Source organism: Pseudorasbora parva, chromosome 8 (assembly GCF_024679245.1).
Source record: "Pseudorasbora parva isolate DD20220531a chromosome 8, ASM2467924v1, whole genome shotgun sequence".
NCBI lineage: Eukaryota > Metazoa > Chordata > Actinopteri > Cypriniformes > Gobionidae > Pseudorasbora > Pseudorasbora parva.
This window is the reverse complement of record NC_090179.1, coordinates 47677106-47694800: the sequence shown is the minus strand read 5'-3', so window position 1 is coordinate 47694800 and position 17695 is coordinate 47677106. Positions and strand designations below refer to the sequence as shown.

The 17695-nt window shown below is 38.2% G+C and overlaps 1 protein-coding gene across 1 annotated transcript in view; it reads left to right on the top strand.

Moving 5' to 3' along the window:
* LOC137084572 (ribonuclease inhibitor-like) overlaps window positions 1–17440 on the top strand; it is a 184109-nt gene extending 166669 nt beyond the window's left edge. Inside the window, exons 3-4 of the mRNA XM_067450862.1 lie at window positions 16530–16685; window positions 17004–17440. Coding sequence (XP_067306963.1) covers window positions 16530–16685; window positions 17004–17028 — 181 coding nt within the window. The 3' untranslated portion in view covers window positions 17029–17440. The remainder of the gene's footprint in view (window positions 1–16529; window positions 16686–17003) is intronic.
* The last annotated feature ends 255 nt before the right edge of the window (window positions 17441–17695 follow it).

The following is a 17695-nucleotide window of genomic DNA, read 5'->3' as shown; positions in this document are numbered from 1 at the left end:
AACGGATGAACTCCTCTTGAACATTTTACTACTTGTGACGACCTGAGGAAGGAGGACCCATAAGCAGAAGAATGCTTAACTTCAATTTATTGAAACAATAATAAAGACAGTCCAAACCGCAAGAGCCCAAAACAGCTCAGAACTGAAGAGAATGGTCAGGCAGGCAGGAGGTCAGAATCCAGGACAATCAAATCCAAATCATGAGGCGAGAATCAGTGTCAGACAAGCAGGATAGTCAGACGAGGAGCAAACAAAACCAACAGAGACATCCCAACTCACGATCAGAAACAGGCAGGTGTTCACAGCAGAAAGCAGTCCGGAAAGGCCAACGGTAACCCAGAACAATCCAAACTCCAGCGTCAGTAACAGTCCAAATGTTCAGCAGTAAGAGAGCCGTCCAACACCGATTATGCCGACTGGACCTGTAATTAGATTACGCATTATTTTGTATGTTTTAGTCAAATTATGAAATGATTTACACTTGAATAGTTTAATTAAACAGCAATATTAAATGTAAATTCACATTCTGCATTTTTACTTTCTCATAAAAACTCCTCCTGTGTGATTTATAAGCCTTTTGAAAAGTGGGGACATGGGTAATGTCCTCATATTTCACCCTCTCCTGTAATACCTGTGTCATACCCATGGCATTATACACATTTGTGTCCTCATATGTCACAAAAAAAAAAAACACACACACACACACAACACACAACCCGCAGTCACACACAGAGACACACAAAGTCACACACACAGACACAAACACACTCACGAACACAGTCGCACGCGCACACACACACACACACACACACACACACATAGTCGCACACACACAGTCACACACTCACAAACTCTCACAGACATTAAGAAATTATTAAGAAATATTATATTAATATTATTAGAAATATTAAGAAATATTAAGAAAATATTTCCTTATATATGTGAATGATGAATATGTTAAATTATTTAACTGCATATTAAAAATATACAGGATAAATATATTACAATATTTAATAATACATGAGGAATTGCTGCTTTCAATTAGAAAAATATGTGACAATATATTTACTTACATATCATAATCTATGTCATTTTATTTGATGTGCATGTGATGATAAACCCCAAAAATATATTGAACAAAATAATATATATATATATATATATATATATATATATATATATATATATATATATATATATATATATATATATATATATATATATATATATATATATATATATACATACACACACACACAGTTAACAATAACACAAGTCAAGCACACCGGGATGTTCCTAAATATTTAGCAAAGAGCTATAACTGTACTGAAAAGTGCACAGACATTATTTTTAATAAAAGTAACAGTTTTATTGGTTTTTGGCCAAAAACCTCACTATATCCACAATCTCAACCTATCTCCCTCTATTAAATTGAGCAAAAACACATGAAATAACAATTCATTTTAACATTTAACCTCCTTTAAATCAGAAGTAAAGCATGATGGGAAGTAGAAATTTGTTGTAACTCATTCTGTAAAAGTGTTTATGTGTGTGTACATGCATTCACATTAATATGGGAAATTAAATATACAGTAAGGCTACACAATAAAGGATACAACTTAATGGATATTACATGTAATGCTATTTATATCTTAATTACTAAATATTGTATGTGTTAAAATATAGCCATATGTTATAAATATAGTCAATATGCATACATTGCAGTAGCTATATTAAAAAAGGCTTGTTTCCTTTATTCCTGTATATTTCCTTTAATATAGGCTATTTTGCATATAATTGCAGTATATTCCCATATATTTGTTTCGTAATGTTCTACCCATACAAACTATATGTTAACAGTAATATCAGCAATATTTAAAAAATAATAATTAAACACTCAAAAATAGCCTTAGTTCTGTCATCGCAAACTGCGCATGCGTCACCGCGCCGCGGCCAGGCGGAAATCAATCGCGGGTTCATTGTCTGATTTGTCTCCGTGATATGATTGCCTCCCAGCGGGACCGCGAGTGTCGAGCTCAAGGTAAGATTTGTGTTTGTCATGTCGTTCTCAATGCAAATGTTAACTTATTTAATGGCAAGATTTGCTAAAAGATTTGTAAATTGTTCGTTTCTGTTATCATGTCGGTGCCACAGCCTTGTTAGGTAACGTACAGGTAACTTTAAGCCTAATTATGCTGCGCACGTGCAAAAATTAAATTACAAGTACTTAATGTGCAAAAACAAGTGAAAAATGATTATATTTGTATTCAAATTATTAAAATATATAATTTATCTCCTCATTTGTTAGTCCCTTTTAATAAAAGCGTCTGCTAAATGATCAAATGTAAATAAACAACTATTCTAGTTGTTTAACTATGTCATTTGGTAACTAAGTTAAACCCTAAAGTTCATAATTTGCATAGATAACGTTATACAACGATTGTGTGTGACACAGTGAAAGCTGTGTGACACTGACAAAAAGCAAAAGTTAGAATAAATGTAATGTGATTTGTTTACCGGTATGTTCCTTTGGTCATCATTAATAGTCTATTTTGTGCCAATTCACTTTAAAAGAAGTAATGTTTTAGTGAACTTGAGTTTGCAAATTGCTCTAATGTAGTTAAAATATAGCTAAAATATAAACTTCTATATTTTCTATATCTATATAATTTGCATTCATGTAACTGCAACATATATGAATCTAAATGATGTACAATATTACAATTTAGTAATAGAAAGTTACTGTATAAGAATAGATTGTTATACTGGAAAGCATTATATTGAAACGTGTTTCTAATGTTCCTGTATGTAAATGGGGTGGTCAAGAAGATTTTCTTTTTCTTCCACATAAAGATCTTCATGAAAACATTTGAAGACCACGCAAGAAGAACAGGTTCAGCCACAGACTGTTTCATCGTATGAGAACTGGTTCAGTTCTGAAGCGGAAGTGTTGAAGAAGTTTATGTAATGTGAGTTGTAAGACTTTAACTAAAGTTAACAAATGAGACTTTATTGTAATGTATTAACTGACATGAACTAACAATGAACAATACATTATTACTGTATTTATTAAACTTTGTCAATTTTTTACGTTCAGTTCACCCAAAAATGTATGTTGTTAAAATGACCCTCATGTCGTTCCAAACCCATAAGACGTTCATTTATTTTCAGAACACAACAAATAAAGCTTTAATATGTGTACTATAATTACGGTGTGAAATAAGTTAATATAGTAATTGATATAGATACTGATACTGATATCCATATTTATAACCTTATTGACTAAAATAACCAGCTCATGGCAGACGACTTGCGACCAGAGAGTGACCTGAGTGATGCGATGTAGGAGTAGCGTAAGCTTCGATGTCTCTCTGGGCAACAAAATCAAGCGCTTCTCTTTTATCGAATCCTCTTTAAATTCAAATTCGTGACCAGTGTTTTGTTTTCCTCTATTCTCTGCATATCCGCATTCATCAATACATCATGCTTCAGGTCAGAGGTCACTTGTAGACCAAATTTTACTAGTCAATATTACTTTGTATTAGTATTCATAATCAGTTATCATTTTGTATTATTATTATTTTTTTATAATCATTTATAACCATTGTATGCTTGAATATATGTATGTTAGAGAAGACATGAGAGAGCTAGACACTGTATGCACATGTGTGTTCGGTTCCATGTATGAGAGTGGGGGCCGGGTGCATGTACACAGGGGAGTTATGGACAGGATGTGTGTGTGTAAGTTTCAGTGCATATGTTGACTTAACAATTCGCTATACATTCCATTTAATGGAAACCATATGTTCTTTGGGGTGCACAAAACCACAAGCCCTTTGTATGAAGAGCAGAGAATGGACGTTGGAGTACGACAGAGAAGCTGCGTATAACATCACTCCAGAAACGTTCTCTCCTATGTCTGACTAACATATCAAATAAAAGAGATCTCTTGACAAAACAACTGGTGTCTGGTCCCGTGCATTAAACAACGGGGGAAAAGAGACAAAAGTCTAGGTCTACATTTTGGCGTCACGGTAACAGGATTGCATCTTCAGCCGTTTGTCTCAGTCTATCAGGTAAGACTTTTTTTCTTTCTAAGATGAGTCTGCCTGATGATTAGAGACATTGACTGAGACTGCTAAAAGAACTGTGTTATTATAAATACCAGTTGTGTTGCCAATGGATATGTGTCAGACATAGTAAAAAAATTTGAAACAAAATAATTTTTAATTTGATTGGAATTATTTAAGTTGCTCAGATCAGTGGACCTTCAAAAAAATATTTGAATGAAGCTGGGGTAAAAGTGGATCTTTGGTAAAGAAGACCATTTAGTCAAATTTTCGGGAGAATAAGCCAGACAGGCGGGGAAGGTGTTAAGCTGGGTTTGATTTAAGCGATTTAAAGTGGCGGATCTGGACTTTAAGTAAGTCCTGTAAATAAGAATCCTAAAACGTTTAAATACGCTGGAGTAGCTAAAATTGCGGGCATTCTGATCTTGACAATGAAGCTGTTCAAAATTTGAGGAGCATAAATAGATCTGAGTTCAACTGAATAAAGAAACTAAACCAAAAGGAAGAAATTGTCCTGAGTTAAACAAAAAAAAAAGAACGGAAAACAATTGAAATTATAAGAGAAACTTTTATTTAAATTTTTACCCTCTTTTCTTTTGTTCTTGAGTTATTAGGAGGGATAGGGAGAGAGCAGGGCAGCCCCTCCCTTCAGAATTCATCCTATAGACACACATAGCTTAGGGAAAGGAAGAAAAGGGAGAGAGAACCAGGTAGCCCCCTCCCTTGGAAATCAGCTCTCACACACACACACACACACAGCTTAGAGAGAGAGAGAAGTGAAGTAGCTTTCCTTTGGATATCCACACACACACACAGACATAGCCTGCTGTTTTAAGCACAGACAGTGACCAATAATTTGAAAATGGCAGAAGGCTGTAACAGCAGAATAATTTCTGCATGGTATCTGGAAAAGAAGAACAAGAAGCAAACAAAGTTTTTGAAGAAAGGACTTGATATTAACGCATCTATGGATGAGCAGTTAAGCTGGTTCGAAAAACAAAAAGACTCTATCAAGTTAAAAGTTTTTCCAATAATGGCAGCTAATTGGATTGTGAAACAAGGTGGAGTTTGTTGCAGCATTGATGGTTGTCCAGTTCCACTTGCTGAAGCAATGAAGCCTCAAGTTGAAGCATATAACAAGCTGAGCAAAATCATGTCTATCACATGTTCAGAAAAAGAACACATCACCAGTGATGATTCATTTGATCCAGATTGGAAAGAGATAATAGCTGAAGCTGAAAGGAAATATTCAGAAACATCAGCAAAATCGGTAACAACCGTAGTGCCGCCTCCTTACAAGCCAATTTATCCGACTTTGCCTGAACAATGTACAAGTTATTCCAACCCTCTGATACAGCCACAAGCTTCAAGCTCAAATAGAGTCCCAGTTGACAAAATGTATATAGCATCTGCGCAAGCAGCTCCAATAATTACCAGATCCAAATCAACTCAGCCAAACAGAGACATGCTGCGATGTACGCCAGTATGCAACTATGGATCGGATTGGGGTGAAGAGACAAGAGATGACGACATGATCACAATTGATAAAGTTGGTCCTGAATTTTCTCCACTTGCTGTTAAAAAGGAAGAAATACAATCAGAAATGATGACAGAAGAGAGACCATTCACACCAGGAGAACGTCAAGCCATTCTCACCGCCTTGCCTCCATTGAAGAGACAAGATCCAAACACCGAGTTTTGGAGAGAATTAGATTCCTTGATTGAGGCACATCAAATGACACTAAGAGACATACACACCATTGTGAAAGCTAAAATCCCAAGAGACAGATGGGAACGCTTGCCAGCGTCGATAACAACAGCCCAATGGATAGACTTATGGGTGGATGGCCAGGGACGACCCCTGGGTCTTTGGCAAGCCTTAGATGTGTTCCGAAAAGAAATCCAAGAGATCTTGGGCAGTGGTAAAATTCCTTTCACGTCGGTGACATTGATTAAACAAAAAGATGATGAATCTCCAGATGAATATGCCTTGCGCAAATGGAATGCTTATGAAAGATGGGCACTCTGTGCTAAGAAAGATCCAGACAGAGATGATGTACAGTTTACTGACACGCTCGTAGATGGCTTTAGCACAAAATACCAACAAGCTTTGTCACTTGGAGTCAATCCAGGAGAAACATTTGACCAAATTATGCAATGGGCTGGTCGTCTAGAGATGGCTATGAGATCAAACAAGGATGAAGGAAACAAGTCAAATCGAAGAGGAGTGGCATCACTTCAGTCTTCAAAGTTCACAGTTTGTAGCAATTGTCGAAAGCCTGGACACTTCAGAAGAGACTGTTGGGCTAAAGGAGGAGGAGCAGAAGGAAAAGGTCCGTCATTTAGACAAGCTAATCTGAAAAACAAGGATGAAACACCTCAAGGAAAGATGTGGACTGAAGAGCAAGTTCGCCATCTTATTGAGGGAATTATGCGTCCGCAATAGGAATCAGCGGCCTCCTGTATGAACAAGAAAAGTGACAATCGACTTTTCATTCCTGCACTAATAGGGGGCCACCCATGTGATTGTCTTTTAGACACGGGAGCATCTATTTCTATAACTGATCTGAACTTACCAACGACACATGAAACTATGGAAGTTGAAGGAGTTGGAGGAGAAATAACAACGTTTTGCAAAAGTATACCAGTTCCTTTGCAAATACATGAAGATGAAGTATTATGGACATCTTTATGGGTGGGACCTAATTCACAAGGAAGTCTTATTGGCATGGACATTCTACCATTGTTGAACATGATCATATTCACTGACAGTCGCCAAATTGCTACAACAGCTGGAATAATACCACATGAAGATCGCACATGTAGTATAAGTTCTGTTGGTGCAGCAAAACCCATCATCAGAGACTGGGGAAAAGGTGTGTGGGGTCTTCTGTGTAGCTTATATCCAGATGTTTGGGCTAAACACAAATTGGATTGTGGAAAAGCCAACATTGATCCCATTGTTATTGAGGGACCAATACATGCCCCTCATAAACAATATCCCATTCGACCTGAAGCAAGACAAGCCGTGGAAAAGATTGTGGCAGACTTGGAAGCTGAAGGGATCGTCAGACAAACTTCATCTACCACCAACAGCCCTGTCTGGCCTGTCAAGAAATCTGATAATTCATGGAGATTAACCATTGACTATACAAGACTTAACAGTGTAACACCAAAACCACACCCTATTGTAGCTAATCCTGCTACCATTCTGAATGATATTCCAGGAAATGCAAGGATTTTTACAGTACTAGATGTGCTGTCAGCTTTCTGGTCTATACCTATCGATGAAAGATCTCAAGAGAAATTGGCCTTCACTGTGGGTGCAAAACAGTATGTTTGGAAAAGACTCCCACAATGCCTTAATTTATCTCCAGTTGTATTTCATAGAGCTCTGGACCAGTTCTTAACGGAACAAAAAGCTGAAATTGAGAGCTCAGGAAGTGTCTGCCTTCAATATCAGCTCTGAACATTGTACTACAAGCTCTAAGGAAAGGAGGATTTAAAGTCAACCCTGACAAAGCACAGCTGGCCAAATCCAAAGTTATCTATTTAGGCCAAGAAATATCTGTCGAGGGAAGGAGGATGACAACAGAGCGAGTAGAAGCATTACGGCAACTTCCAAAACCTCAAACAGTTACAGGAATGCGGAAAGTGATGGGACTTTTTAACTATTGTCGGCAGTATATACCTGATTTTGCCAGCATCACAAGCCCTCTCATTGACCTGTACAAAGGAGGAAAGCCTGGAGTGGAACAGATACTCTGGACAACAGAAGCTGAGGAAGCATTTACTTCTATGAAAGAGAAACTGATTTCAGCCCCAGCTTTGGGACTTCCTGATGGCAGGTTGCCATTTCATTTGTGGACCAAGGTAGGAGATGAGACCTACTCAGCAGTACTGTGTCAAAAACCAGGTGATCGGTACAAACCAGTTGGATACTTTTCCACAAAAATTCCTGTCACCATGATAGGTCAACCACGATGTATACAAGCCCTCGATGGTGCCACATGGGCAGTGGATGCTGTGGAAAATCTGATAGGAGCACAAACTATCATATTGCATACTCAGCACAGTATAGTGACGTTGTTGAACAACACAAACATCAAGACTATCACTGATACGAGGAGAGCAAAATGGGAAGCAACTTTGTTGAACAAGGATTTGAGAGTGGAAATAATCAGAGACACATCCCTTAACCCTGCAACAATGATGCTGGAACCACATGAGGGAATACCACACGAGTGTGAAAAACAAGTGGAAGAAGAAGGCCATGGTCCAGTTAATCCAATTCCTCTTGAAAATCCAGACAAGGAGTTATGGGTCGATGGATCCAGTTACTACGTCAATGGAAAGCGACATACTGGATGGGCGGTTGTGGAAGCTGATGGAACTGTTGTGAAGAAAGGAGCTATTTCTGGACAGTTTTCAGCACAAGCAGCTGAACTCATAGCACTTACGGAAGCTCTTGAACTATCGGAAGGAGATCGAGTTAACATCTATACAGATAGTCGTTATGCTTTTGGCGTGGTTCATGACTACCTTGCCCTATGGAAAAGACGTGGACTAATCACTAGCAGTGGGAGCGAAATACAACATGCTTCCATAATTCGTCGCTTGATTGCAGCATGCCACTTACCAAGAGAAGCAGCCGTGGTCAAAGTGAAATCACATCAATCTGACAAGTCCAAGGAAAGCCAAGGAAATTCTGCAGCCGATGCAGCAGCCAGAGAAGCAGCGCTACTTTCCCTTACTCCTGTTACCTTGGTTAAGGAAAACAGGAAAGACAATCCTGAGCTCCATCTTTTGTCATATCAAACAGAGACAGATGAAGAGAAAGAACAATGGATAAAATCAGGAGCAAAAGAAGATGATCAGAGTATCTGGAGGATTCCAACGGGACAAGTGGTGATGCCTGTCGGAACAAGAAGAGAACTAATGCAGCTGTATCATGGAAAAGTGCATGCTGGAGCAAAAGCAATGAAAGCTCAAATCAGCGAGACGTGGTGGTGGCCACGAATGATGAGAGACATTGATGATTATTGCAGGAGATGCTTGATCTGCATGAAAGCAAATGTGGGAAAACCTGTAAAGGTGCGAATGTCACATGCACCCAGACCCACAGGCCCATGGACAAATATCCAAATCGATTTCACAGGACCTTTGTCTCCCAGTGGAGGGTACCAATACATTCTAGTAATCATAGACAGATTTACTAGGTGGGTGGAAGCATTCCCTACAAAAACTTGCACTGCTGAAGCAACAGCACGAGTAATGGTGGAAGAAGTTTTTCCTCGATGGGGTCTTCCATATGAAATTGATTCGGACAATGGAACTCACTTCACTGGAAAACTGATGAAGGAAGCAATGAAACTGATGGGGATCAAACAGAAGTTCCACATACCGTACAGGCCAGAAAGTTCGGGATTTGTCGAACGAATGAACAGATCGTTAAAAACGTCACTTACCAAAGCCATTCTGCAGACTGGCCAAGGTTGGCACAAGTTATTGCCTGCCATCTTGTGGAACTTAAGAGCGACTCCAAACAGAGTAACAGGACTGACACCTTTTGAACTGATGACTGGAAGAGCAATGGTTCTACCACCTGATGCGCCGCCTCCCGCGGGAACAGGAGGAGATTCAACTTTGTTCCAGGAGAAGTTACGACGCTATCTCACCATGCTGGACAAAGCTACCAAAGACAATAACAAGAAAGTGCGAGAGGCTCAGAAGCAATGGGATGAAAAACACACCACTACTGACATTCCACACATTCCCGAATTAGGCAGTTTTGTTATGGTCAAACGCATTGCTAGGAAAGGTTTAGAACCTAGATGGGAGGGACCATATGAGATACTCTTAACAACAGATACGAGTGTTTGCCTTAAAGGGAAGGGTGTAGGGACAGATAGATGGTATCACTGGTCACAAGTTAAACCTTGTTTAGTGAATGAACAAAATGATAGTGAAGGTTTATGGCCTGAAATTGAGAAATGTTCATCCATTACCTTTAAAGATTGGGTAACAAAGGAATGATGTTTAATTTATTTTTCTGCTTCCATTTCAGGGATCATTCCCATTGACATTGATTAGAGATGGTTGCAAGTTATTCTCGATACCCAACGATGATGGTATGCTTGTTTTTAATTTTACTTGGCATTTACCAAGAAAGCCAAGCTTTATGGACTCCTCGAGTTCAAGGAGTCACTCGGAATGCAACTCTGAAATCTGGCCAACATTTCACTTTACCCTTTATTTCCAAATGGGGATTATGGGATTGGGTGCCAAGTAATGATAAAGATCTTGCTAAATATCGTGAGAACATCTATGGTGGATGTAACTATCACCATCAATGTTACCACAGTAGAGTAATCTGGCCAGTGAACGACGGTGGATATTCTAGTAGTGGTCAAAGACGAGAAATTTGTTCAAGAGAACAATGTGAAATTGTGGGGTTAGACCTCATAACCTCTACTGATGTGGAAATTAACTTTATTTTGAATCGTACTCACATGCTTACAATATGGGATTCATTAGCTCTAGGGTGTATTTATCCCATAGTGTTACCATGCGAGGGATTCCTGAGGGATACTGCCTCGAGAACGACAAGATTCAAGGGAAATTATGTAAGAGTATGGCATTCAGAGGATGAGAATGAATATTGTGAGACTGAACTAGAAACTGGAGAAATTGGACAGTGTTTTTATCTTTCTGCTGAAAAGACAAACAAAGCTAAAACATGCCCAACTACAACTATTGCGCCAGTTCATGGTATCTTGCTAGCAAAAGAAACCAAAACCTTAATAAATGAAGCTCACATGGTGCGACAACGTATCAATTATAATTTGATATCCCTTCTTACTGTTTTTGACCAGTCATATTGTGGAAATTTCACACAAATAAGGAAATGGTTGGAAAAAGAAATAAAATATTATACCTCTAAAGACCCATTGAATAGTCGAAGTCGTAAACCTCGGAGTATATGGGGAGACGTAGCGGGGGTATTTGGATCGGTCAATTCAATAAGTAATACTGCTCAAATGAATCAGTTAAGTGAATACACTCAGTGGGTGGGAAGAATGACAGGAAAAGGACTCACTGAGGCTCTTAAAGGTTCTTTACATATCATAGCAGCGGGTCAACATCTTAATGATGCAGCAAAGGAATTGGCAGATGCATTAGTACAATCATCTAATTTTGAGACACATCGTGCAGCTTGTTTATTTTTAGCTCAGAATTTAAAGGATCAAATGGTTGAGGATGTTCAAGTTATTAGAATGGGTAAAGTTCCTGAACGAATAGCGGAATCTTTGTTGGTGGTTTTCGGTAATCAACTTAATTTGACTTCTGCTAAACATATTCCGTTAGTCAAAATCGCTATTGATGAAGATTCTTTGTCAGGTTCTGGCACACTACCTTTATTTATGATATGGCCTCAATATGGACAGCGCAATATAATGACAGTTAGACAATTCCAATCAATGGGTATTAGACAAGGAGATTCTGTGATTCGGTTAGGGAGAAATGGATATTGGGCTGAAGGTGAAACACCAATGATTTCTACCATAGACTGTTGTGTCGAGGAACATGAGTGGGTAATTTGTTCATGTTCTACGATGTTTAGTCTATCCCTGAATGGATCTGCAGTCTGGGAGATAGTTCCTTTAGATCAAGCCACGGGTGCATGGCAAGTGTCGGAAGCACAGTGGTGTATATTACATGATGGAATAAGTGAGAATATGATATATGGAGGGAAGGTGTGTCCAATTCCTCCTGATCCGTTTTGCGTTGAGATTCTATATCCTCTTCATTTAGGTGGAATTCACGTTCCACATGTGCAATTGTTGCATTTAGATCCACAGTGGTGGAATAATGATTTAGTAGAGGAAAGGAATTATGAACTCTTTGAAATGGTTAAAAGAGTTAAGGAAAGTGTTAAAGCAGCTCAAGAAGAGGGAATTCAAGCAATGGGTCATGTTATCATAGCAAATGGAGTAGCTAAATTGTTGTCTGAGAAGAAATTATCACAAATTCCAGGGAATTTATCATGGTCAGAATGGATACTTCTGATTATGGTTGGAGTTTTTGTATTTCTGTTAGTGATACAACTCATAAAATGTGTTACTAGGAGGAAAAGTAACAAATCTGCTAGACTGGTTATTTCTAACCATACCACAGAGACTGGGAGCTATAGAGTGAAATAGGAGATTTTACACTATAAGAACACAACCTCATGAACAATTACACCTGCTTACTGATTCACAACCCCAAGGGATAGGAAATCTTTAACATCAACTTTTATGTTAGTTTGTTGTTTTGGCCAGGAACTGGAGGAATTCAGGGCCCGAATGAGTCCAGGCACTGGTGAAGATTCATTAGGTTTTACTTTCTTAGAAGATTGGGGTTTCATTGTAAATGCATACACATAGATGTAAATGACACATAGTATGCGGGGACATAACATGGGTTGGGGTTCTTTGTTCTTTGTTCTTTGTTATTTGTTATTTGTTGTTTTGTTTTTGTTCGTTTCTGTTTCTATTTTTCTATCTTTTGTGTTTGTTCCTTTGTTGTATTCTTCTTCCTCACTATCACTTCAATAGGTTGCAACCTGGGGTGATGTGTGGAACGGACGGTCGTAGTTCCAGAATGGGGGAGATGTAGACCAAATTTTACTAGTCAATATTACTTTGTATTAGTATTCATAATCAGTTATCATTTTGTATTATTATTATTTTTTTATAATCATTTATAACCATTGTATGCTTGAATATATGTATGTTAGAGAAGACATGAGAGAGCTAGACACTGTATGCACATGTGTGTTCGGTTCCATGTATGAGAGTGGGGGCCGGGTGCATGTACACAGGGGAGTTATGGACAGGATGTGTGTGTGTAAGTTTCAGTGCATATGTTGACTTAACAATTCGCTATACATTCCATTTAATGGAAACCATATGTTCTTTGGGGTGCACAAAACCACAAGCCCTTTGTATGAAGAGCAGAGAATGGACGTTGGAGTACGACAGAGAAGCTGCGTATAACATCACTCCAGAAACGTTCTCTCCTATGTCTGACTAACATATCAAATAAAAGAGATCTCTTGACAAAACAACTGGTGTCTGGTCCCGTGCATTAAACAACGGGGGAAAAGAGACAAAAGTCTAGGTCTACATCACTCTTTTGGCGTAAGTAGACACGCACGGTTGGCTGCCGGAAGATAGATATTTTAGTCTAAAGTCAAAAATATGGATATTTTTCTAATAAAAAATGCATAGCTTCTCTTCTGAAGGCCTTTATTAAAAGATTTTTTAAAATGTCCTGATAATTTACTCACCCCCATGTCATCCAAGATGTTCATGTCTTTCTTCAGTGGAAAAGAAATTCAGTTTTTTTAAGAAAATATTCCGGGATTTTTCATCATATAATGGTTTTTAGTTGCAACCAAAATACTGAAGGTCCAAATCAATGCAGTTCCACCTTCGTGTTTACAAAGCACTCATGTGAAGACTAATACAAATGCCCTCTAGCAAATAAAAAAAAGATAAAACAACGATACTGGATGATTTGAAGTTTAAAATTGAGTGTTTTTGCTAAAGGGCGTTTATTGGTCTTCACATGAAGTCTTTGTAAACACGAGGGCGGGACTTCTGCCTACGTCTATGTGACCATTTACACGTGATTACGTCATCCTTGGCACCTCGCAGAGCTGAGCAAGTTGAACAATTAAGGTTGAAATGTATATTCATTTTTTTAAATGACTGATCATTTGACTAGATAAGACCCTATTCCTCCTCTGGGATCACGTAGAGGCTATGAAGCCCTTTGAAACTGCATTGATTTGGACCTTCAACATTTTGGTTGCAATTGAAAAGCATTATATGATGAACAATCCTGGAATGTTTTCTTCAAGAAACTTAATTTCTTTTCCACTGAAGAAATAAAGACATGAACATCTTGGATGAGATGGGGGTGAGTAAATTATCAGTCAATTTTCATTTTGGGGTGAACTAATCCGTTCATTATCTTTGATTAATGGCCATGACACTGTGTTCAATGTATTTTGTTGTTGTTTTTTGGGTTTTGTTTTTTTCCTGAGCAAAGTTCATTTTGCTATCAAGTTGGAATTGTAAATTACTCATGTGGAGTGTAATTTGATTATTTCATTTTGTGTTGAAATAAAAGTGTTTCCATCACAAATTTGTGTCTGTCATTGATTGAAATCATATATGGTTAGTATATGCAGAGATGTGTAATATTGACTGATATCATATATGGTTAGTATATGCAGAGATGTGTAATATTGACTGATATCATATATGGTTAGTATATGCAGAGATGTTGTAATATTGACTGATATCATATATGGTTAGTATATGCAGAGATGTTGTAATATTGACTGATATCATATATGGTTAGTATATGCAGAGATGTGTAATATTGACTGATATCATATATGGTTAGTATATGCAGAGATGTGTAATATTGACTGAAATCATATATGGTTAGTATATGCAGAGATGTTGTAATATTGACTGAAATCATATATGATTATTATATGTAGTTTATATGTATATTATATAAACTTGAAGAGCTAACGCCATTTCCCTATTAAAAAAATATGAAATCTGTATAAAAGCAAATAAACAAATTACACAAAATATAAATAAATCCTATATGACTTTAATATGACTAGCATATGATTCAGTATAAGAACTTTATATGATTTGTATATGAGTATCATATATTTTATATACCATTGCATACTGTTTACATGTAAAACTCACATAAGATTTGTGCAGTATTCATACATGACCCAAAAGTTTTCTGTGTGCTTTTTAGTGTGAAATGGGCCATAAACGGTCTGATTTTGTGTATGACATATATGGGACTTACATTAAACATATAAGATAATTCTGACTGATTTAAGTAAGGAACATATATGGTCGCTATATATGAACCATATAGGTTTTTTTCGTATGGGCACACACAGTCTCACACACACAGTCACACAGTCACAAACTCACATACACATAACACACACACAGTCACATACACACTCACTCACAAACAAACACACACACAGTCACATACACACAGTCACACTCATTCACACACACACACACACACACACACACACAGTCACATACACACTCAGTCACATACACACTCACTCACGAACAGTCACACACACTCACACACACACACATACACACACATACCCACTCTCAAACACACTCACTCACGAACAAACACACACACACACACACACACACACACAAACATGCACACAAACTCACACACACACTCGCTCACAAACTCGCGCGCGCACACACACACGAACACAGACATGCGCGGACACACAGACAGACATGCACACTCACACACACAGTCACATAAACACACACACAGACATGAGCACTCACACACACACAACAAACTCTCCCACACACGCACACAGTCACATACACACTCACTCACATACACACTCACTCACGAACAAAGTCACACAAACGCACACACACACACACACACACACACAGTCAGATACACACACATATGCGCGCACACACAGACATGCACACACACCCACACAGTCACATACACACACAGTCACACACACACACACACACACACGTTTGTTTTTGTGAAATGTTGGGACATTCCATAGGCGTAATGGTTTTTATACTGTACAAACAATATTTTTATATACCCTTACAGTGCCCCTAAATGTACCCATCACACACACACACACACACACACACACACACACACACACTGCCCCTAAACCTACCCATCACAGGAAACATTCTGCATTTTTACTTTCTCATAAAAACTCCTCCTGTGTGATTTATAAGCCTTTTGAAAAGTGGGGACATTGGTAATGTCCTCATATTTCACCCTCTCCTGTAATACCTGTGTCATACCCATGGCATTATACACATGTGTGTCCTCATATGTCACAAAAACAAACACACACACACACAGCCTCTCTCTCACTCACTCTCTCTCTCTCTCTCTCTCTCTCTCTCTCTCTCTCTCTCTCTCTCTCTCCTCTCTCTCTCTCTCTCTCTCTCTCTCTCCTCTCTCTCTCTCTCTCTCTCTCTCTCTCTCTCTCTCTCTCTCTCTCATACACACACTCACACACACACACACACACACTTTCTCTCTCTCTCTCACACACACACACACACTTTCTCTCTCACTCTCTCTCATACACACACACTTTCTCACATACATTGGGTTTCCATGTTTTATGGGTCTTTCCACTGAAATAATGTTGTTATACTGTACAAACTGTATATTCTCTCCTCTAATCCTAACTGATGTATTTTAACAACGTGAACTAATGAGTATTTATATATATTTCATATTGACAGCATTGTGTTATTTATTTATTTAGTGTAAGTGCTCATGTTTAGCTTTGGAGATAGACTTAATGTGTGTCATTGTTCTCTACAGGTTGAGTGAGTGTGGTGTCACAGATGAAGGTTGTGCTGCTCTGGCTTCAGCTCTGAGATCAAACCCCTCACACCTGAGAGATCTGAATCTGTCTGAGAATAATCTAGGAGATTCAGGAGTGAAGCTGCTCTCTGATCTGAAACTGGAGACACTATGGTAACAATAGTTTTTAACAGTTTCCATCATCATATTTTCATTTAAATTTCAAATGTCTGTTTTACTCTCTAGAAATAAAAGGAAGTGTGTAGTGGAGTGTAATGATCATTTCTGCTGGTTCTGTATCAGCTGTCTGTTGTGTGAAAGTGACCTTTCGATGTTGTAAAGTGACTTTGAGCATCAGATAGAAGCTATATTATCATGTTTGAGAATGATTTAATAAAGCTTATCTAGTTAGTGCTCAGTTTTCTTATAAAAAGATGTGACAGACGTAATGTCTCACACTGCATATGTGACTGTGTGTGTGTTTTATTTCAGGATTCACGATCAGAGGAGAGTCTGATGTTCTGCTGATGATCTGATGGTGAATAAGGATCCACTACAGAGACTCACAGTCAACAGAATCAACAGAGACTGAAGATACAGTGACTTCACTGTTATAAATTAAGACTTCATTTAGATTTCAACGATCCTCTGACAAACCTGATGAGGCGGCAGTGAAACACCTTTTATTTCACAGCAGCAAATCACAGATTAACCATTTTATTTCTATAAACACACAGTATACACTCAAAAGGTGTGTGTTTTGTTACAGAGAGAATATAGAGCCTGAATGTGTGTGTGTGAGACCAGCAGAGGGAGACACACACTAATGAAAGATTAATTTACCAGGGTGTCCGCGGGGTTTTAAAAAGTATTAAAAAGTGATAAATCAAAATTGTCAAATTTAAGGCCATTAAAAGTGTTAAATGTGGTCTCAGAGGTATTATTTTTTTCCACATTATTATTTTTTTTTCAGACTATCAGGTGTCCTATTCTGATTGAAATTCTATCTCGGTTCACGTTAGTTTGTTTAAATATGGGCTTTAGCATATCTGGGCACATAATCAAAGATCGTTCGTCTCCGTCTCAACCAAGCGGCAACCTCCCGCGATCTCTCTTGAAGCCAATACGGAAGTAATGTAAACTGCAATTCCTCAACTGGCCTCTTGGGACAGGCTTCAGTAGGG